At 44.2% G+C, this 15,509-nt stretch overlaps 2 protein-coding genes across 2 annotated transcripts; one reads left to right on the forward strand and one right to left on the reverse strand.

The window, feature by feature from the left end:
* Nucleotides 1–2,476: 2,476 nt before the first annotated feature.
* Nucleotides 2,477–4,971, reverse strand: LOC120957819 (AP-1 complex subunit mu-1). The gene is made up of 4 exons (XM_040380194.2): nucleotides 4,802–4,971; nucleotides 3,408–4,480; nucleotides 3,198–3,323; nucleotides 2,477–3,129 (listed from the first exon to the last, which is right to left on the reverse strand). Exons 2-4 carry the CDS (start codon nucleotides 4,449–4,451, stop codon nucleotides 3,031–3,033), a joined length of 1,269 nt encoding a protein of 422 aa, XP_040236128.2. The 5' UTR covers nucleotides 4,452–4,480; nucleotides 4,802–4,971; the 3' UTR covers nucleotides 2,477–3,030.
* Nucleotides 4,972–5,323: 352 nt separating this feature from the next.
* LOC120958480 (selenide, water dikinase 2-like) lies at nucleotides 5,324–6,874 on the forward strand. The gene is made up of 3 exons (XM_040381326.2): nucleotides 5,324–5,606; nucleotides 5,676–6,039; nucleotides 6,117–6,874. Exons 1-3 carry the CDS (start codon nucleotides 5,429–5,431, stop codon nucleotides 6,682–6,684), a joined length of 1,110 nt encoding a protein of 369 aa, XP_040237260.2. The 5' UTR covers nucleotides 5,324–5,428; the 3' UTR covers nucleotides 6,685–6,874.
* The last annotated feature ends 8,635 nt before the right edge of the window (nucleotides 6,875–15,509 follow it).

Below are 15,509 nucleotides of genomic sequence, written 5' to 3' on the forward strand. Positions count from 1 at the left end.
AAATTTTATTTATTGAGCTTTCCGAAACACATTAACCCAGCGGAGAACGGTCGTGAGTGTGTCTATTTATATACCCATTTGCATGCAAACCCTTTTCCCCATCCCTCCCCGGGGGTGCCTTTGCATATGTATGAGATCGTTAGAGGTTTGTGCTTGGAGGCTTCCTGAGGGGTTCTGTTGCGCTCGCAGCCAAACCAAAGCAGCATCCAGTTTGGGTACCCTCCGTAGTGGCTACCGGAATAATTCAATAATTTATGCATATTAAAACGCCGTTATTACGCGATGCTAAGAAGAGTGTTCCAAGCAAAATCTCAAAGTCTCCGGCCGGCGTTAGCGGTTTGTGTTGCACTGAGTGTGTGTCTCCGGCGCCGAACGGAGCGCAGGAACCTTGAATAGATGTTTATAATAGGCGCAGGCATGCAGGCATGCCATCTTCTTAGTGCACTTTCCCCCCCGTACCAAGACCGACCGAAATCGGCCGCGCGTTCCGCGGCGTAGACACATCCTTCCGCAACGCGACGGTTATTCGATTTGCCCGAGCCGAGCGCATGAGCATTCAAATCAAATGCGTGCTCAGCTGCAGGCACCGGAGTAATTATAACCGTTCCGTTTAATGGGCTTTTCCGCAGCCGCGATGAAGCAGCACTTTACTGCTTTCTCCCCCGCCTCACCTGTCCCTTTCGCAGATCACAAAAGCTTCGGTAATCTTGTCATCGTCTAGTTGAAATCGTCACACGGGGCACGGGATTCGATTGCTAAAGGTGTTTAACGATTCGAATACAGGGGGAGAGAGAGGTAAATTGAGCTGCGAGGTTCTTGGTATGTCTTTCTGTGTGTTTGTGTGTGTCATGTGGCATCGATTTATGCTGTCCGTTAATGGGACTGGTGCTTGTGTGCATCATTCAATTGGAGGTTCATTTGCTCTAGGTGTATTGGCGAGCGGCTCGAAAAGCATGGCGTTTATGGAATTATTGTTCGATTCGATTTATTTGTAGCAATTTTGGTCGTCAGACATTGGCTAGGAATCATCATTGTTTGCAGTAGATTTGTAGAAAAGGCTTTGGGATTACGATAGAGTAAGAGAATTAATTTAAATGGAAATAAAAGCCTTTTAATTACACTTGCATACCGACAAGATGAACTGCCAAAGGCAAATAACTTAAACAAGAATCTGCACAACCAATTATGCCTGTTTCGGCAGGGTTGATATAGAAGCTTGGATTTTATCATGAAAAATAACGGGCGTTCCAGCATAAACCAGTAATGGAGACGCCTGGTACTTTGTTTCGAAAATGAATATTTTGCCCATTTAAGGTGATAATATTCAAAATGTTTTACAAAATTTGTTGTATCTTGTTGTGTCTTTATTGTCTTGCCACTCAGGTATTTTTATTTATCACAAATAATACAGTACAAAATAACAAAAAAAAAAATTGATGAGCACAATTACACATTAAAACCTTAGGTCGCGCGCCAGCCGTACCGTGCCCTGCCGGGAGCCCTGCTCGACCGGCTGCTCGCAATAAACTCTCTTGCTGAAGCGCACGACAAACACTAAGCGGCCCGCGCTAATGCGACGAAGAATTTCGCGTCCAGGATGTTGGTGACCAAGAATTTTGCACCCAAGATCTTTGTGGCCAAGAATTTGCGACCAAGATTTTTGCAACCAAGGATTTTTGCGACTAAGGATCTTTGCAACCAATATTTTTGTGACCAAGGAATTTTTTGTTTTCTGAAAATTTTGAGTAAAAATTTTTGGTCATAAAAATCTTGGTCACAAAAATCTTGATCGCTAAAATCTTAGTCGCAAAAATCCTTGGTCACAAAAATTCATGGTCACAAAAATCTTGGTCTCAAAATAATTGGTAACAAAATAATTGGTCACAAAAATTTTGTTCGCAAAAATCCTTGTTCGATTAAATTCTAGGTCGCAAAGATCTTGGTGGCAAAGATCTTGGTCGCAAATATGTTGGTCGCAAAAATCTTGGTCGCAAAGATCTTGGTCCCAAATTTCTTGGGCGCAAAATCTTCGCCACAAAATTATGTAGTTATTGTTATTTTTGTTTAAAATTGGGTGAACACAGTGTGGCATAACATTGCAATGCTTACGTTTTGAGTCTTGAATCGAATTTTTATATGTGTAATAATGCTTTGAAAAAAAAACGTGTAAAAACAGGTTCCCATTTGGTCCCGTGATCCCGTACAACCTTCCCAAGAAAGAAAATGCCGATTTCTTATTCGTTTCTAATCAAAACACCAAATCTTATAAGAACAATAAGTGTTGGATTCCCAGTCAAAGCGCCCTCCCGTAGCAAGGACTATCCGGGACGCGTGGTTCGTTACGGACGGACATGACCGCAGCCGCAGATCGTTCCCATCAAGGAGTAAAGCATTCCCGACAGCAACTGCCAACCCAGTACTGTTTTTAATACGTTTAATGGCGAATTTTCTTTCCAGTTTTCTACACCGAACCTCGCTCGCTTTACTTTACTTTATTACTTTATGTGCTACATGTTCGTTTTACAGGATGGTTAACGTTAAACATAAAATCCACTTGTGTTGGCTAATGCGTTAAACAAGGACGAAATGATTGACAAAACAAAACGCTAAAACCTCTTTCGAAAAAAAAAACGACAAATTTTGAATGTACTGGAGTGCTGGAAAACTCAACATGGGTGAAAGAGGAGCTTTTACAAAGATGGAAGAGGAAGAAGAAAGCAGTGCAAACAACACAAAAAGCATATATAAATCACTAGAAAATAGGAAGATGCAATCTTCTCTAATGTTTGCTTGACCGGAGCTGCCCACAACGTTACGAGACACACGGACAGCTGCAAACAAAACTCCACATTTAATACTGCACACCGCAATGCTACCTTGCTGGATGGAGTGCCGTTCCTTGACCCGGCCAACTCCACACACCGGTCTCGGCTAGTACACCCGGCGCAGATGAAATAATGGGGATATGGAGGGGGTGGAAACTTAACAATTACTTCTCGTCACAGTACAGGCACCGTACAGGCGGGACGCTTAGTTCGTTCGCAGCTGATAGTCGCCGTTCTGGGTGATGTACCGCACCCACGGCAGTGCTTGGTATCCGCTCTTTTCGATGATCTTTAAGTACCGTACCTACAAAGGAACGATCGGTTAGCAGCGATTGAGACACATTTGGGAAAGGGTGAAAAGATCGCACTTACCTGTATGCCGGATGTGGTAAAGTAGGGAATTTCAAACTTCACCTGAATCGGAGGCTTTCCCTCACTGTCCTCGCACTCTACGCTTGGCAGGCCGAAGTGAGCTCGCATTAGATACTCCTTGCCGCCCTGTAATGAACCACACAAAAAACAGCCACAAATTAGACGTTTCGTGTATTGGTTGTGCACGCTTTGCACCGCACAACAACTTACTGGGAATGATTTAATTGTCCACGTGATGGCATTTTGCTCCGGCGCGTACTTCACGCTGCCGATCGTCGTCTTGAACTTGGGCGAGTCGGCATCGGCCGGCACCGGTATGACGATCTCCACGTTGTTCGCCGTCGACCGGCGCTTGAACTGCGACTTCGCCTTGATCATGTACTCCACCCGGCTGTGCGCGTGGCGCTCGATCACCGACTCGATCCAGATCAGCGGCTTCACGTGCGTGTTCAGCCGGTACGACATCAGCTCGAACTCGCCGTCCGGCGGTATGAACGAGATCGTCCGATCGTTCTCGAACCGCGACAGCCGCACGCACTGGTGAAACTTCACATCCTCCAGCTCGACCGATTTCGACTTGCCCCGCCCGGTGCTCTCGAACAGCACCTTATCGTTCAGCCCGAGCCGCAGCTCCGGCATGCCGGACAGGTAGACGCGCATCTTGATCGCGCCCACGATCTCGCTCCGCAGCACGTTCCCGTTCGCGTTCGCCAGCAGGTTGACGCTCTCGATCACGTCCAGGAACACCTCGTTCTTGCGATACTTGATGCCCTCCGAGCGCCACGAGACCGCGTTCGTGACCGCCATCGGGATGCGCGGCTGTATCTCCAGCTTGTGGCCCTCCTGCGTAATGTACTCCTGCAGTATCTTGCTGTCGGTCGTCTGCGGGTAGCCGAAGTCGATCAGCTCGTCCAGCAGCTCGTAAATCACGACAAAGTTGTCCCGTATGCTTTCCTCCTCCAGCTCCTTGAAGTACTCGGTGAACACCTGCACCACCTTGTGCAGGAAGACGAACACGAGCGCTATGTTGGCGTTGCTGCGCGTCACCGACACCAGGTACAGATTGTTCGTCTTGACGTAGGCGAATGTACACTCCGGCGTCTGCAGGATCGGTGTGATGAGCCCCTCCTCCTCCTTCTCCATCAGCAGCGGCATAAACTTGTCGATCACGCCCATATCGATGTGGCCGCGGTAGTTGCGCGATATCAGCACCTTTCCCTTCGCGTCCAGTATGAAAATTGCTGACGACGACATGGCCGCACCTGCCCTACCGCTGTGGGTACCTGCAGAAAAGTGATAAGAAGCAAGGTTTTAGTGTCGTTTTGGGGCAAGGGTTTGAGGCAAGGTGCATGATGTTTACGTTTCCACGCCCTTTACGAGCGGGAGCTATGCGGACTGTTTATTAATGACATTCAGAATAAAAAGCAGTGTAGTGAACAAACTGGAGACGAATTAATCAAACATGTTTATCTTTTTAACACCAATTTTATACGCTTATCGTAAAAACAGCCAGTCCACTGGTCCCTTGATATCATCTGGAATGTTTTCGTGCACCTTCTCCCAGCCGAAAACAACGCTCCAATACGGCGTATTAAAACACATACCTAAACAAAAACGACTTTAAACGAGCCCACCGGCACGCACTTTATCTTCACACGGCAATGTACACACTATTTTTAAGCTAAAACAAACGTAATTTGTGATCTTTTCAGCATTATTGACCAACCACAAATCCAGTCATCAATTTTCCTTTTTTTGGTGTGGTGAATGTGTCACGTTGACAGCTGAACGCGAGCGCTCGCGGTGGCAGTTTCGGGAATTAATTTGGTGAATATGGAATGGTGGTGAATGCAGGAGCTTCTTGCGAGAAAGATAAAACAATAATTTTGAAGAAAATGTAACACAATTTACACAAGACTTGTTTCCACTTGTATTAAAGTGTTAAAAACATAATTTGAAGTTGATAAAACCGTTACAAAATCGTTCAAAGTATGTTTTTGCCTGTTGCATTACCATGCGACAACCAACAAAACAGTGTCGCGTGTGTCGTATGCGACAACGCGTTGTCAAGCCGTGGTATAAGCGTCAAAATCACAACAAACACAGCCAGCCGTCAACCAACCGAGGGCCGGAAACTGCGGCCACTTGTAAATCAGCTGTTGTCTATTTCTGTTCACTTTTATTTTTATCGCTTTTTTTTTTGTTTTGCGTTTTTAAAACGCACCCGCAAAATGTTTAAACCGGAAAGTTATGGGCTCAGCCCGGACTTTCGCCTCACCAAATTCTCCACCCTACGGGGGTGAGGCTCGAAAGTTCCTCAAGATGTCCTAAACCGACTTCTTGCAGGAGTGTACGGAGAGCAGCTAGGTGATAAGGATGGGAAGGGACCGAACAAGGAGGAGGGTGTTGGTGAGTGGAACGTAACCCATGGCAACAGTTCTATACATAAATGCATTAAAATGTATCTTCCACTTGCAGGAATTGGATTGGATTCGTCTGTAATTGCGCTCAAACGCGACCTTTTCCTGGTACAGTCGGTCGATTTCTTCTACCCGCTGATCGACGATCCGTTTATGCTGGGGAAGATCGCGCTCGCGAACGTTGTCAGCGATGTGTTCGCTGTCGGGGCGACGGAAATCGACCAAATCAAGCTGATAGTTACCGCACCGACCGAGTTCACTGAGCAGGAGCGCGAGGTGGTGGTGCCGATGGTGATGCAGGGCTTTCTGGAGGCGGCCAAAGCGTGCAACGCGCCGGTCCAGATCGGCAGCATTGCGGAGAACCCGTGGTGCGTTATTGGCGGTGCTGCCTCCGCTGTCTGCCATCGTTCGGAGCTGATAATGTGAGTGATAAGATAAAGCTGCCAATAGCAGGAGAAAACGGTTCACATCGAAACATCTCAACATCTCAATTTTGCAGGCCATACAACGCACAACCAGGCGATGCGCTCGTGCTAACCAAACCGCTCGGCACCCAGCTCGCCACGAACGCGTACATCTGGATGGGCGAACAGCATTCGGACAGCTGGGCCCGGCTGCGGGAACGCTTCACCGTGGCCGATATCGAGCAGACGTACCGGATCGCGCTGGAATCGATGTCCCGGCTGAACAAAACCGGTGCCGAGCTGATGAAAAAGTACGGCGCACATGCGGCTACCGATGTGACGGGTTTCGGGCTGTACGGGCACGCGGAAAACTTGGCATCGCACCAGACGGCCGACGTAGATTTCCATCTCGACACGCTGCCCATCATTAAGAATGTGCGCGAAATGGCGGACACGCTCGGGCGCGGTGCCAAGTTGCTGGCGGGGAAGGCGGTCGAAACGAGCGGCGGGTTGCTGATTTGTTTGCCCCGCGAGGCGGCGGCCGGCTTCTGCGAGGAGTACAGACGGTGTACCGAGCGCGAGGCGTGGATTGTGGGGCGTGTGGAGAAGGGCGCGCGCGGTGTAAAGATGGATCCAAACCTTAACATACTGTCGGTTGAGTGAGGGCGGTTTTTTGCAGATCGAACAGATTGTACGACAGGCGTACTTTTGGGGCGGGTGCAATTCAAGCGTATGAAACGAACTTCGTAAAGGCTGCAAAGGTCGGGAAGTTTGTGGAAGCTTTCTTGAACGATCCGGCCAGTGTTCCTGTGTGCGCTGTTCGGTTTTAATAAAGCCAATAATAAATATTTTATACTTTGTTTTCAGAAAAAAAGAAAAATAGGAAAACTGCCTTGAAACAAATCATGCAGTACTGTTAGTTTTCAACCATGGTGCTTATGGCATGCAGTCCTATCCGTCTCGAATATAACTTATTACCAGACGACTTAAGATAACGCAATGCAAAGAATCTCGCCAAACCAGAGGCATCAATTAACTTTACTGCACCTACAAGGGACATGTGGACGTATTCGTTTATTAGTGTCTAACACATTCAAACTCATGTCGGTTGTTTTGACTAGTGGTGGGAGCTCAGAATCGGACCTACCCGATTCCGATTCCGTGTTCGGAATCAATTCCGGAGCCGATTCCTATTCTGGAGTTGACTCCGGAGTCGATTCCATTATTGACTCCGGTGCGAAATCAGTCCGGGAATCTCCATGAGAATGGATCTTTTACAAGTAAATTTGTATTTTTTTGCGGTTATCAATACGAAGCATGATTGGACCCAAACGCCTATTTTTATGGCGATGAAGAAAATGACTCCGTTTGGAAGTCGATTCCAATTTAAGAACAAATTCCGATTCGAGAGCCGATTTCGATTCCGGAACCGATTTCGGAGTCGATTCCGGAATCGATTCCGAAACCAATTCTGGAGCCGATTCCGGAACCAATCCCGGAGTCGATTCCGATTCCGGAATTGATTCAGGAAACTGATTCCGGACCTAATGTCCGGAAACGATTCCAGAAAAATACGAAGCTAGCCGGAATCGATTCCGACAAAAACTTCATTTTTCCCATCACTAGTTTCGACCATATCGGAGTGTCTTATCTTCAACTGTGAGTTATGCAATTCTTATTCATGTAAGTAACCTTAACAAATGATTATTTATCTTCTATTATCACAAGAATCTAACATATAAATTCATTTAAGTTATTATTCGCAAAACACTTAAAATGAGAAAAATCGTTTAATACTGTATCTCTAACCCTTTTTAATCTGGACACAGAATAACGATCAAGACGTGAATCTTATTATTATTAAAAATGAGAAATAACTTTACAGTTTACTTCATTCTATGATTGTATTGTTGGGTCATTTAATGTTATGATTAATGTCCTACACTACTTCAGTTCTGCAGAATCAATATTACACTTGGAACAGGTTCAGGTACAGTTCCAGGATCGGAATGAAATCAATTGTAGCTCTAGAATCAGCATTAAGCTCAAAAATCAATTCCATGGTTCTGTTCCAGCTGATGTATCAGCTCCAGTACTGATATGGATTCAGTACCGTCATTGGTTGAATTGATATCGATCTCTATTATCGACGCGTTTCAAAAGATTCGCTCTGGATCACTTAAATGACTGATTTTCTCTAAATGATATTCAAAATATACAAAATATTACCTTTTACAATTTAAACAGGAACAGTACCAGGTACTACGATTTTTACATTATTAATCATCCAAGGCACATTTAAACCAAGATTCTTTAAATAGGAAAAGTGATAACGGTTTAAGGGACACAATATGCTAAACTAAAAGTAGGAAAATGCAAAATGTAAACTAAAGCTACGCCGAAACATACACATTACATCTGGTTCCAAGTGCGCCATTTAAAAATGCTCTCGGGCGGAAAAAAGGATTTTATTATCCGTGCAAAGTTTCCGCCTAAAAAGCAACCGTCCGACCGACCGACCGGTTGGCGTCAATAGTAATTCGTCTCGCTTCGCATGCATCGAGCGACCGTGCGAGAGCTGCGTGGCACGACGAACAGCATCGGCATCAGTCAACTAAAACGATCTACTACTACGCGCGCCCGTCGTGGCACAAAACCGTTACGGATCAGCAGCAGCAGCACTAGCAGCGGCAGCAGCACGGAAGTACTGTGCCGGTGTACCAAACTTTAGCTTTTGTGCTAGCACGGTTCAAAGGGTTTGCAGAGTCAAATCTTGGCCCAAAGTTTGGCGTTCGCTGGTGTAGTAGTTGGTTGAAAGATTTTTCTTTTAATGATTATTCATTAAAATAAAACTTTTTTGTTTGCCCTGTGAGTGGCATAATACAGTGCATAGATGCATAGATTTATGCATGGTGTAGATGCATTCGATTCATTGGCTGGAATGAAAAACGTACAAGCCATTACAAAAACAGGAATGAACGAAGCTAGAATAAGCTTACAGTTCAACTGTGACGATGCAAATCTGGTTCCATTAACGTTTTTGGAAAGGTAAATGGTACGGGTAGTAGTCGAGTGCTCTCTGGAGCGCACTCACGAATCCGATCCGGCTCCGGCTCTAACAAAATCAGAATCACTAGTATCGCCCGCAGTCGGAGTCTTGGGGTGTTGGAGCCGGACGTCTCCGGAGCACGAGCCTGATGACTCCAGATGAGTCTGGATGACTCTAACTCTGCACCACTCCGGATGACTCCGGACAACTCCTGATGACTCAGACCCCGGGCGATTCCAAGCAATGCCAGACGATTACGACCTACTCCGGATATTGCTGAGCAGATCTACGTTTTGGAGTCGGTTCTAAAGCATTAAAGGTGAACAACAGCAGGGATCAATGATTTTAATTCAAATAATTTAGTATACATTTTACATTTTAGTATTCCTTCAAAACAATCTACCTACTCCTCAATAGAAATAAATTGTTTCTCCCATTGATTTTGCATGCGATTGCTATTAAGCTACTTCTGGTCCCCGTACATCCATCATCACCAGTGCCGATGCCACCAGCTTCGTCAACAGTTTTAATTAGCACTGCCATCCCAAACGCCCCTGTCCCTTATCAACCTCACAAACAACACCCGCGTACCTCCGCCAGTATGAATAATTCAAGATTTTTCTCACCTAACCAAACCAGTCGCAATCGAAACAAAACCTTCATGAACCCGTGAACCCGTGCGGGCGATGCGTGAGGTTGATGCAAAATTATATGTGTTAATGCGTCTGCTGTGGTGACACTTGAATAATTAATTAATCGTTAATTTAGTGCACACTTTCGCGCCGCCTACGCGTACGGTGAAGGTAAGCGAAGGTTTCAATTTAATTTGTGGTTCCCATTTAAGTTTGCCACAACCTGCATGAACCTTCGCGTTGCATTGGATCGATTGATGGATGGATGGTGTGTCGGTTTGACAAACTATTTTTGATTAGCAACGGAATGATGCAGCTCAGTGATATTTAATTATATCGATTGGATTGCATGATTAAAGGATTAACAATGTAAAACTCTTGGCACAGTGATAAATAACGAAGCAATATTTATTTAATTATTGCATACCGGTTGAGCGAAATTGGGAAACAAAATTCCAAACAAATCACATTATTCGATGATTTGTTGACGGTATGATTAGTGCGAGTAGAATCATTCATGAAGTACACTAGAAGGATTTTATCTGTACTAAATATGTTTTAAACGTTTACGATCTACAGCCAATGGGAAACTTAAGGTCCCTCAAACAATGTTGTGTAAGCTTAAAAGCTTTTAGTATACTCTTTTCAACTAAGAAACGCTTTCAGTGAGCCATGTTACATTATGCTTTAGATCCCTTTAGACACTGATGTTTTCGGATGTCTTTTTGAAGATCATTTCTGATAATAATTACCTTAGTACTTCAAGTGAAATGCATTGTTAGATCGTTAAAAGATAGCCGTTAGGACCTTAACGCTCTCCAAGAATCGTGTTGTGTCATTATCAATGACAAGAATAGTCCAGCAAAAAATGACGAGTATGACTCTCCATATAAAGGATAATCACAATATCTGTTAGTCTTAAAGTTTACAGTAAAACAATCACCTAAAATCCATTATGTTATTCACTAGTATCTCAACTTCATCGCACCTCAAAATCCATCGCAGTGAATCCACCACTTTTGCGCCGTCGTACTACTTTGTATCACTTTGCTTCATTACAGTCTTCATTACTAAAGTTTGATTACACTGTAGCTACAAAGACAGGGTTAACATTGTTGTACTAGCGCACCGTCCTAATCGACTCCGAAGAACAATACCATTCCATGCACCTGTACTGTACCTTGCCGGTTTAAGTGCTAGTTGCTTCAACAAACTTGCTTCCTCGTTAAACTCACCACTCCCTGTTACGTTGGGTGAAAAACTTGGCGCAAAACAAACTATACAAGGTATTGTTTCTTGGTGTCTTTGAGGTATAATAAGGTGTAGTTTAAAATGTGAGTACTTTGTGATTTTATTCGAAAGTTTGTAAGCTATAAGGCTGAAGGTTTTGTGTGAAGTGTAGCTACTTCTTCGTTTGACACTACAAAATCACCCAATAACACACACTTCATTTGTCTTCCTTGTGTGGTCAGGCTTACGGAAGAGAAATTAATATTCTTTCACGGATTGAGCTTTTAAATTACTGGGAATTAGTAAGAGCATGTACAAACTCCACAAACAATAGAAACCACAGCTAACGCCCAATGTCCTCCGCTGTCCAGCTAAGCTTTGATAGTGTATAGTGAAAAATTAGGATCATATAGCCCTGGAGCTGTCCGCAAAGCCTTCCTCAGGCTTTCGGGCGCCCGTTACACCCGTCAACCGCAAACCAAATTAATGACTGTTGAACTTTCTACCGAGGCAAAAGGCGACATCTGCGGTTTGGAGAAGGTTCCGGCCCGTCCTCATCTAGAGCCGGTGCCATATTGGATTGACTTTCTTTGAACGAAGGGAATCCTAATGGGGAACAGTGCTCCTGGATCAGGTCAGAACAAGTTGCAAAACTCAACCGGCTCTCGGCTTCTCGGCATTGAAGCGGGGTAGTTCTATTGTTTCACATTTTATTTCATTTCTTTTTTAATTATATTATCGCCCAGTCCTCTCCCCAGTGCTCGTCCGAAACTTATGGACATTCTGGACGTTGATAAAAATCCATTACGCTCCTTTTTTAAGTGCCAAACTTTCTCTATGTTAATAATTTGCCTGACCCTGCCAACTGTTACTGTAGTTGCGGTGTCCAGCAATACACAGCGGCCGCTTCTCTGGCCCTTGACAAAAGCTAAACCTCAACGGCAAAAAACGGTTGAGCCTGTGCTTGAGGCGCACTTTTGCCTCGGGAATGGCTGCTGCGTTTAAGTTACGCACCATTGAATAATAATTTTATTGCAATGAATGGACTACAAATTTTATCTTGTAGCGAGCAAGCAATTTTTGGTCGAAACCAGTGCGACCTCAACACCAGAATGACTGGACTGAGTGCGGGGTGTGGGCATACGATGAGAGGGCTAAAATGAAAAAAGTTTTCCGTACACGCACATTGGGAACGATACAAAAGTGGATCGCAGGTTTTGGTTTAGTTTTCCGTCCACAATTGAGAGGATAGAGAAGTTTGGACGATGATTAGGTGTAATGATCATGGGAAAGTATTTTTATAGCTGGGCGGTTCAAGGTTTTTGGATTTTAGTTGTGGAGAAACTACATGGTATAGCATAGCAAAGTTAATTTTATTTTAAAAGAAGTTTGACTAAGGAACATCATTTAGTTCTGCAATACTCTCTTAGAACGAGACATTAATTATGATGAGATGCATTCAGAAATCCTCTGCGTCATTTACTGGGAGGCAGATATAATCGAGAATTTTCCAACGCTATGGGCTTCAGCCAATCCTCATAATGTTCCATCATAGTTCATCACTCGTTAATCGTTAATTCTGAAGTTATTTGTTTGGTTAACTGTCTCTTTATCGCAGTCCCCAAGTACATCTACGCGATGAAAACTAAAGAAACGTCAAAGACAACTTGAAGTCCTATTTCAATATTGCTCTGTTGAACCAAGGATAAACCCGACACGAACAAAAGACCTGTGAATTGAACCTATGTAGTTAAATTCACAACGTACACAAACTCATCAGCATCATTTAACCTCACGTCGATTACAGTCAACACACATACACATGCCGTGTTGCCCTTTGGAAGGTTGCTTCCAATTTCCTCTTTTCATCTTGCCCTGTACACTTTCACCCCATGAAAGTGCAACCGCAAGTTAGTAAGTTCAGCGAGGCGAATCCTATTTCAAAAGCAGAAAAAACAAACCGAACAAGCAAACCAGACGGAGACGTCGTTGCCCCGGAATGTACCGGAAGGCGCCATGGCAAAGATCTATGTCATAACATACGGTGAAAGTGAAGATTGCATACATTCCATAATCTCATTTCCGTACCGGCGGGGTGAAGATCATGGTAGGCGGGACGGCGATAATATCGCGATTTTTTTTTTTTTTTTGGCAAGCAAAATTGATGCTCCAAATGTGGATGCCTCTCCAAAAACCCGGTGGCGGTGGTAATAAACTGTGAAAACAGACAGGCAGGGTGCTTCCCGATCAAGGGTTCCGATTTCCGATGCCGTGTTGTTTAGGCGGGAGAATTGGATGAGGATGGAGTGGAGCTGGAGACGTTCGAAGGAATGGAAACGAAATCAAAATCAATTTCTTGTGTAACATCAGCAGCTTGTCGGTTGCCAGACCGCGACCAACAAAAAATGCTTCAAAATCTGGAAAGAGACAGCAAATATCATGTCGTATCTGAGGGTGACAAAATGTGTGTGTGTGTGTGTGTGCCTCAAGTGTCTGGGTAAGGATTTAAGGGACGGTTTTTATTGGAACGCTTCGGCGGGGGATGAGGCTGATGGCAATTTTGCATGCAAGACGAGGCACTAAAACTGAAAACCTACCTACCAAGTGCGATTTGAGTGATGAGTGTCGTGGGGAAGACGACACCAAGTGTGTAGTGTTGGTGTGGCACAGGTTCATCGTATCAGACTAACGCCCATCCAATGAAGCATAAAATAGACCGCATGATCGACAGCGCCGATGATTGCCCCTGTGTAAAGCGAACCTTCCCCTAACGTTATTCGCTGTTTATTATTCTTACTTTCGTACGGCTTTCTTGAGTGTGACGTAAAGTGTACTAGAAAAGGAGGAAGGATTTGCTACTCTCCCCTCCAAAGGATTCTAATTTCACACCATCTCGACAGCTCCAAGCTGAGATGCGCAAGATGCAAACAAGGTACCACGCGAAGGTTACGAAATAGTACTATCGATGTCAATGTTCGTCGTCGCGATGTCGTCGCTACTTTTTTCGTTTTCGTTACGGTGTCATATTTTGTGCTTTATCGACTAGACGCGACACATTCAGCACCGACGGCGAGCCATCTAATCGTTCATCAAAGAAATACTTTAGCTCCGTCAGATGGCATCCAGCCATACGGAAGGTATTGTATCGATGGTGACGCGTGACTTTCACTACGTGATTTTAGGTGTAAATGTAAGGTAAAATGGGGAAGTAGGATGTATGAAAAATAAATATTTTTGGTGTTTAATAGATTTTTTACTAAACTAGCTAGTTTAGCTAACTATGTTTGATCATTGTTATTTTTCCTTTTTTTGTTTTAGTTTTCAAAAGATTACTTATTTTATTAATTAAAGATATGTTTGTTTTTTACATTCCGCTTAATAATTTAAAACACCTCCCTTACAATGGACATCTTTACAATACCTACGTTTAACATTATCCAGCACTTAACGTGTGTTAAGGATTTTTTTATGTTTCCTCACAGAAAAACCTTCAGCCAATATCCATCCCGATGTTACGAAAACCGGAAACCTACTTTCTTTCTTTCGTCCTCGGATTTTGCTCACCGGGACTAGAAACGACGGCTGGCAAGTGTACGATTCACTGGAATTGAGGTTTCAAGTGCACCGAAGCGAGTGGCATTCTTACACCCCGGGAACCGGTGCCTTACCGGATGCACTTTGAAGTTAGCAGTAGCAGTTAAATACTGATACGTAGAATTTTTGCTCGAGCAGCGGTGCAGGAATATGAAACACGTTTCAACTGGCCGGGGCAACCGGGTTGAATCTGATCGGGCCCGGTAGCTTCTTGGAAAGAATGAAAGTGCCTTCGCAGAGTTTTATTGTGTCGCGCACGAAACTTACTCTATTTCCGTAGCTTTTATTGCGATCTGGACGGCTAGGGCAGTAAGGATAAGTTTAACTTATTCTGGTGAGTTTGATTGAAGTTTGCCTCTTTAAATGTGTTAGCAGTAGAAGCGAATAAGGATCTCTATTTAGGACTCTCTAGGACTTTAAACTGAAATATATAAAGCTTTCACATACTTATCTATTCATATCACACACATTTGGTTCAATTATTAATCAATTGGAAAGAACGAGAGAGAAAGCAAGTTTGTCCTCACGTCAGACAACATTGTTAGTCCACTCATCAGATTTCGGGTTTGGCACGCTTTAAATAAAAAAATACACCAACCGCAAACCTCCACCTAATCTCTAGGTCAATGATCCACAACGCATCTAATCGTATTGGACCTTGTTGGAATGAACCACCACGCTCGTCCTACAGCGACTAGAGCCTAATTAAACAGGGGTTTTGCTCTAATTACGGTCAGAATTCAATTTTGCATTTGATCACTGCTAAATTATGCGAAACGCAATTACGCGATAATAATGATCTGGCCCGCTGCGCCGCATATATTTATGCGAACGCACAGTCCAGAGCTTAATGATCGATTGGTTGGCAAATATTTTGCACAAAAATTGTGTGGGTCTCATCCTCAAAATTGCGCAGAGTGTGCGGGTTGTGCTTGAGAATGAAATTAAATTTCTGACCCACGGTATCTGTGCATATAGCTAAT

This window comes from Anopheles coluzzii, chromosome 3 (assembly GCF_943734685.1).
Source record: "Anopheles coluzzii chromosome 3, AcolN3, whole genome shotgun sequence".
Taxonomy (NCBI): domain Eukaryota; kingdom Metazoa; phylum Arthropoda; class Insecta; order Diptera; family Culicidae; genus Anopheles; species Anopheles coluzzii.

Coding starts and splice junctions, on each gene's coding strand:
- LOC120957819 (XM_040380194.2), bottom strand. CDS start 4,451: ATGTCGTCGTCAGCAATTTTCATACTGGACGCGAAGGGAAAGGTGCTG. Junction 3,324..3,407: donor GGACAATTAAATCATTCCCA/GTAAGTTGTTGT, acceptor GGTTCATTACAG/GGCGGCAAGGAGTATCTAAT. Junction 3,130..3,197: donor TTACCACATCCGGCATACAG/GTAAGTGCGATC, acceptor GTTCCTTTGTAG/GTACGGTACTTAAAGATCAT.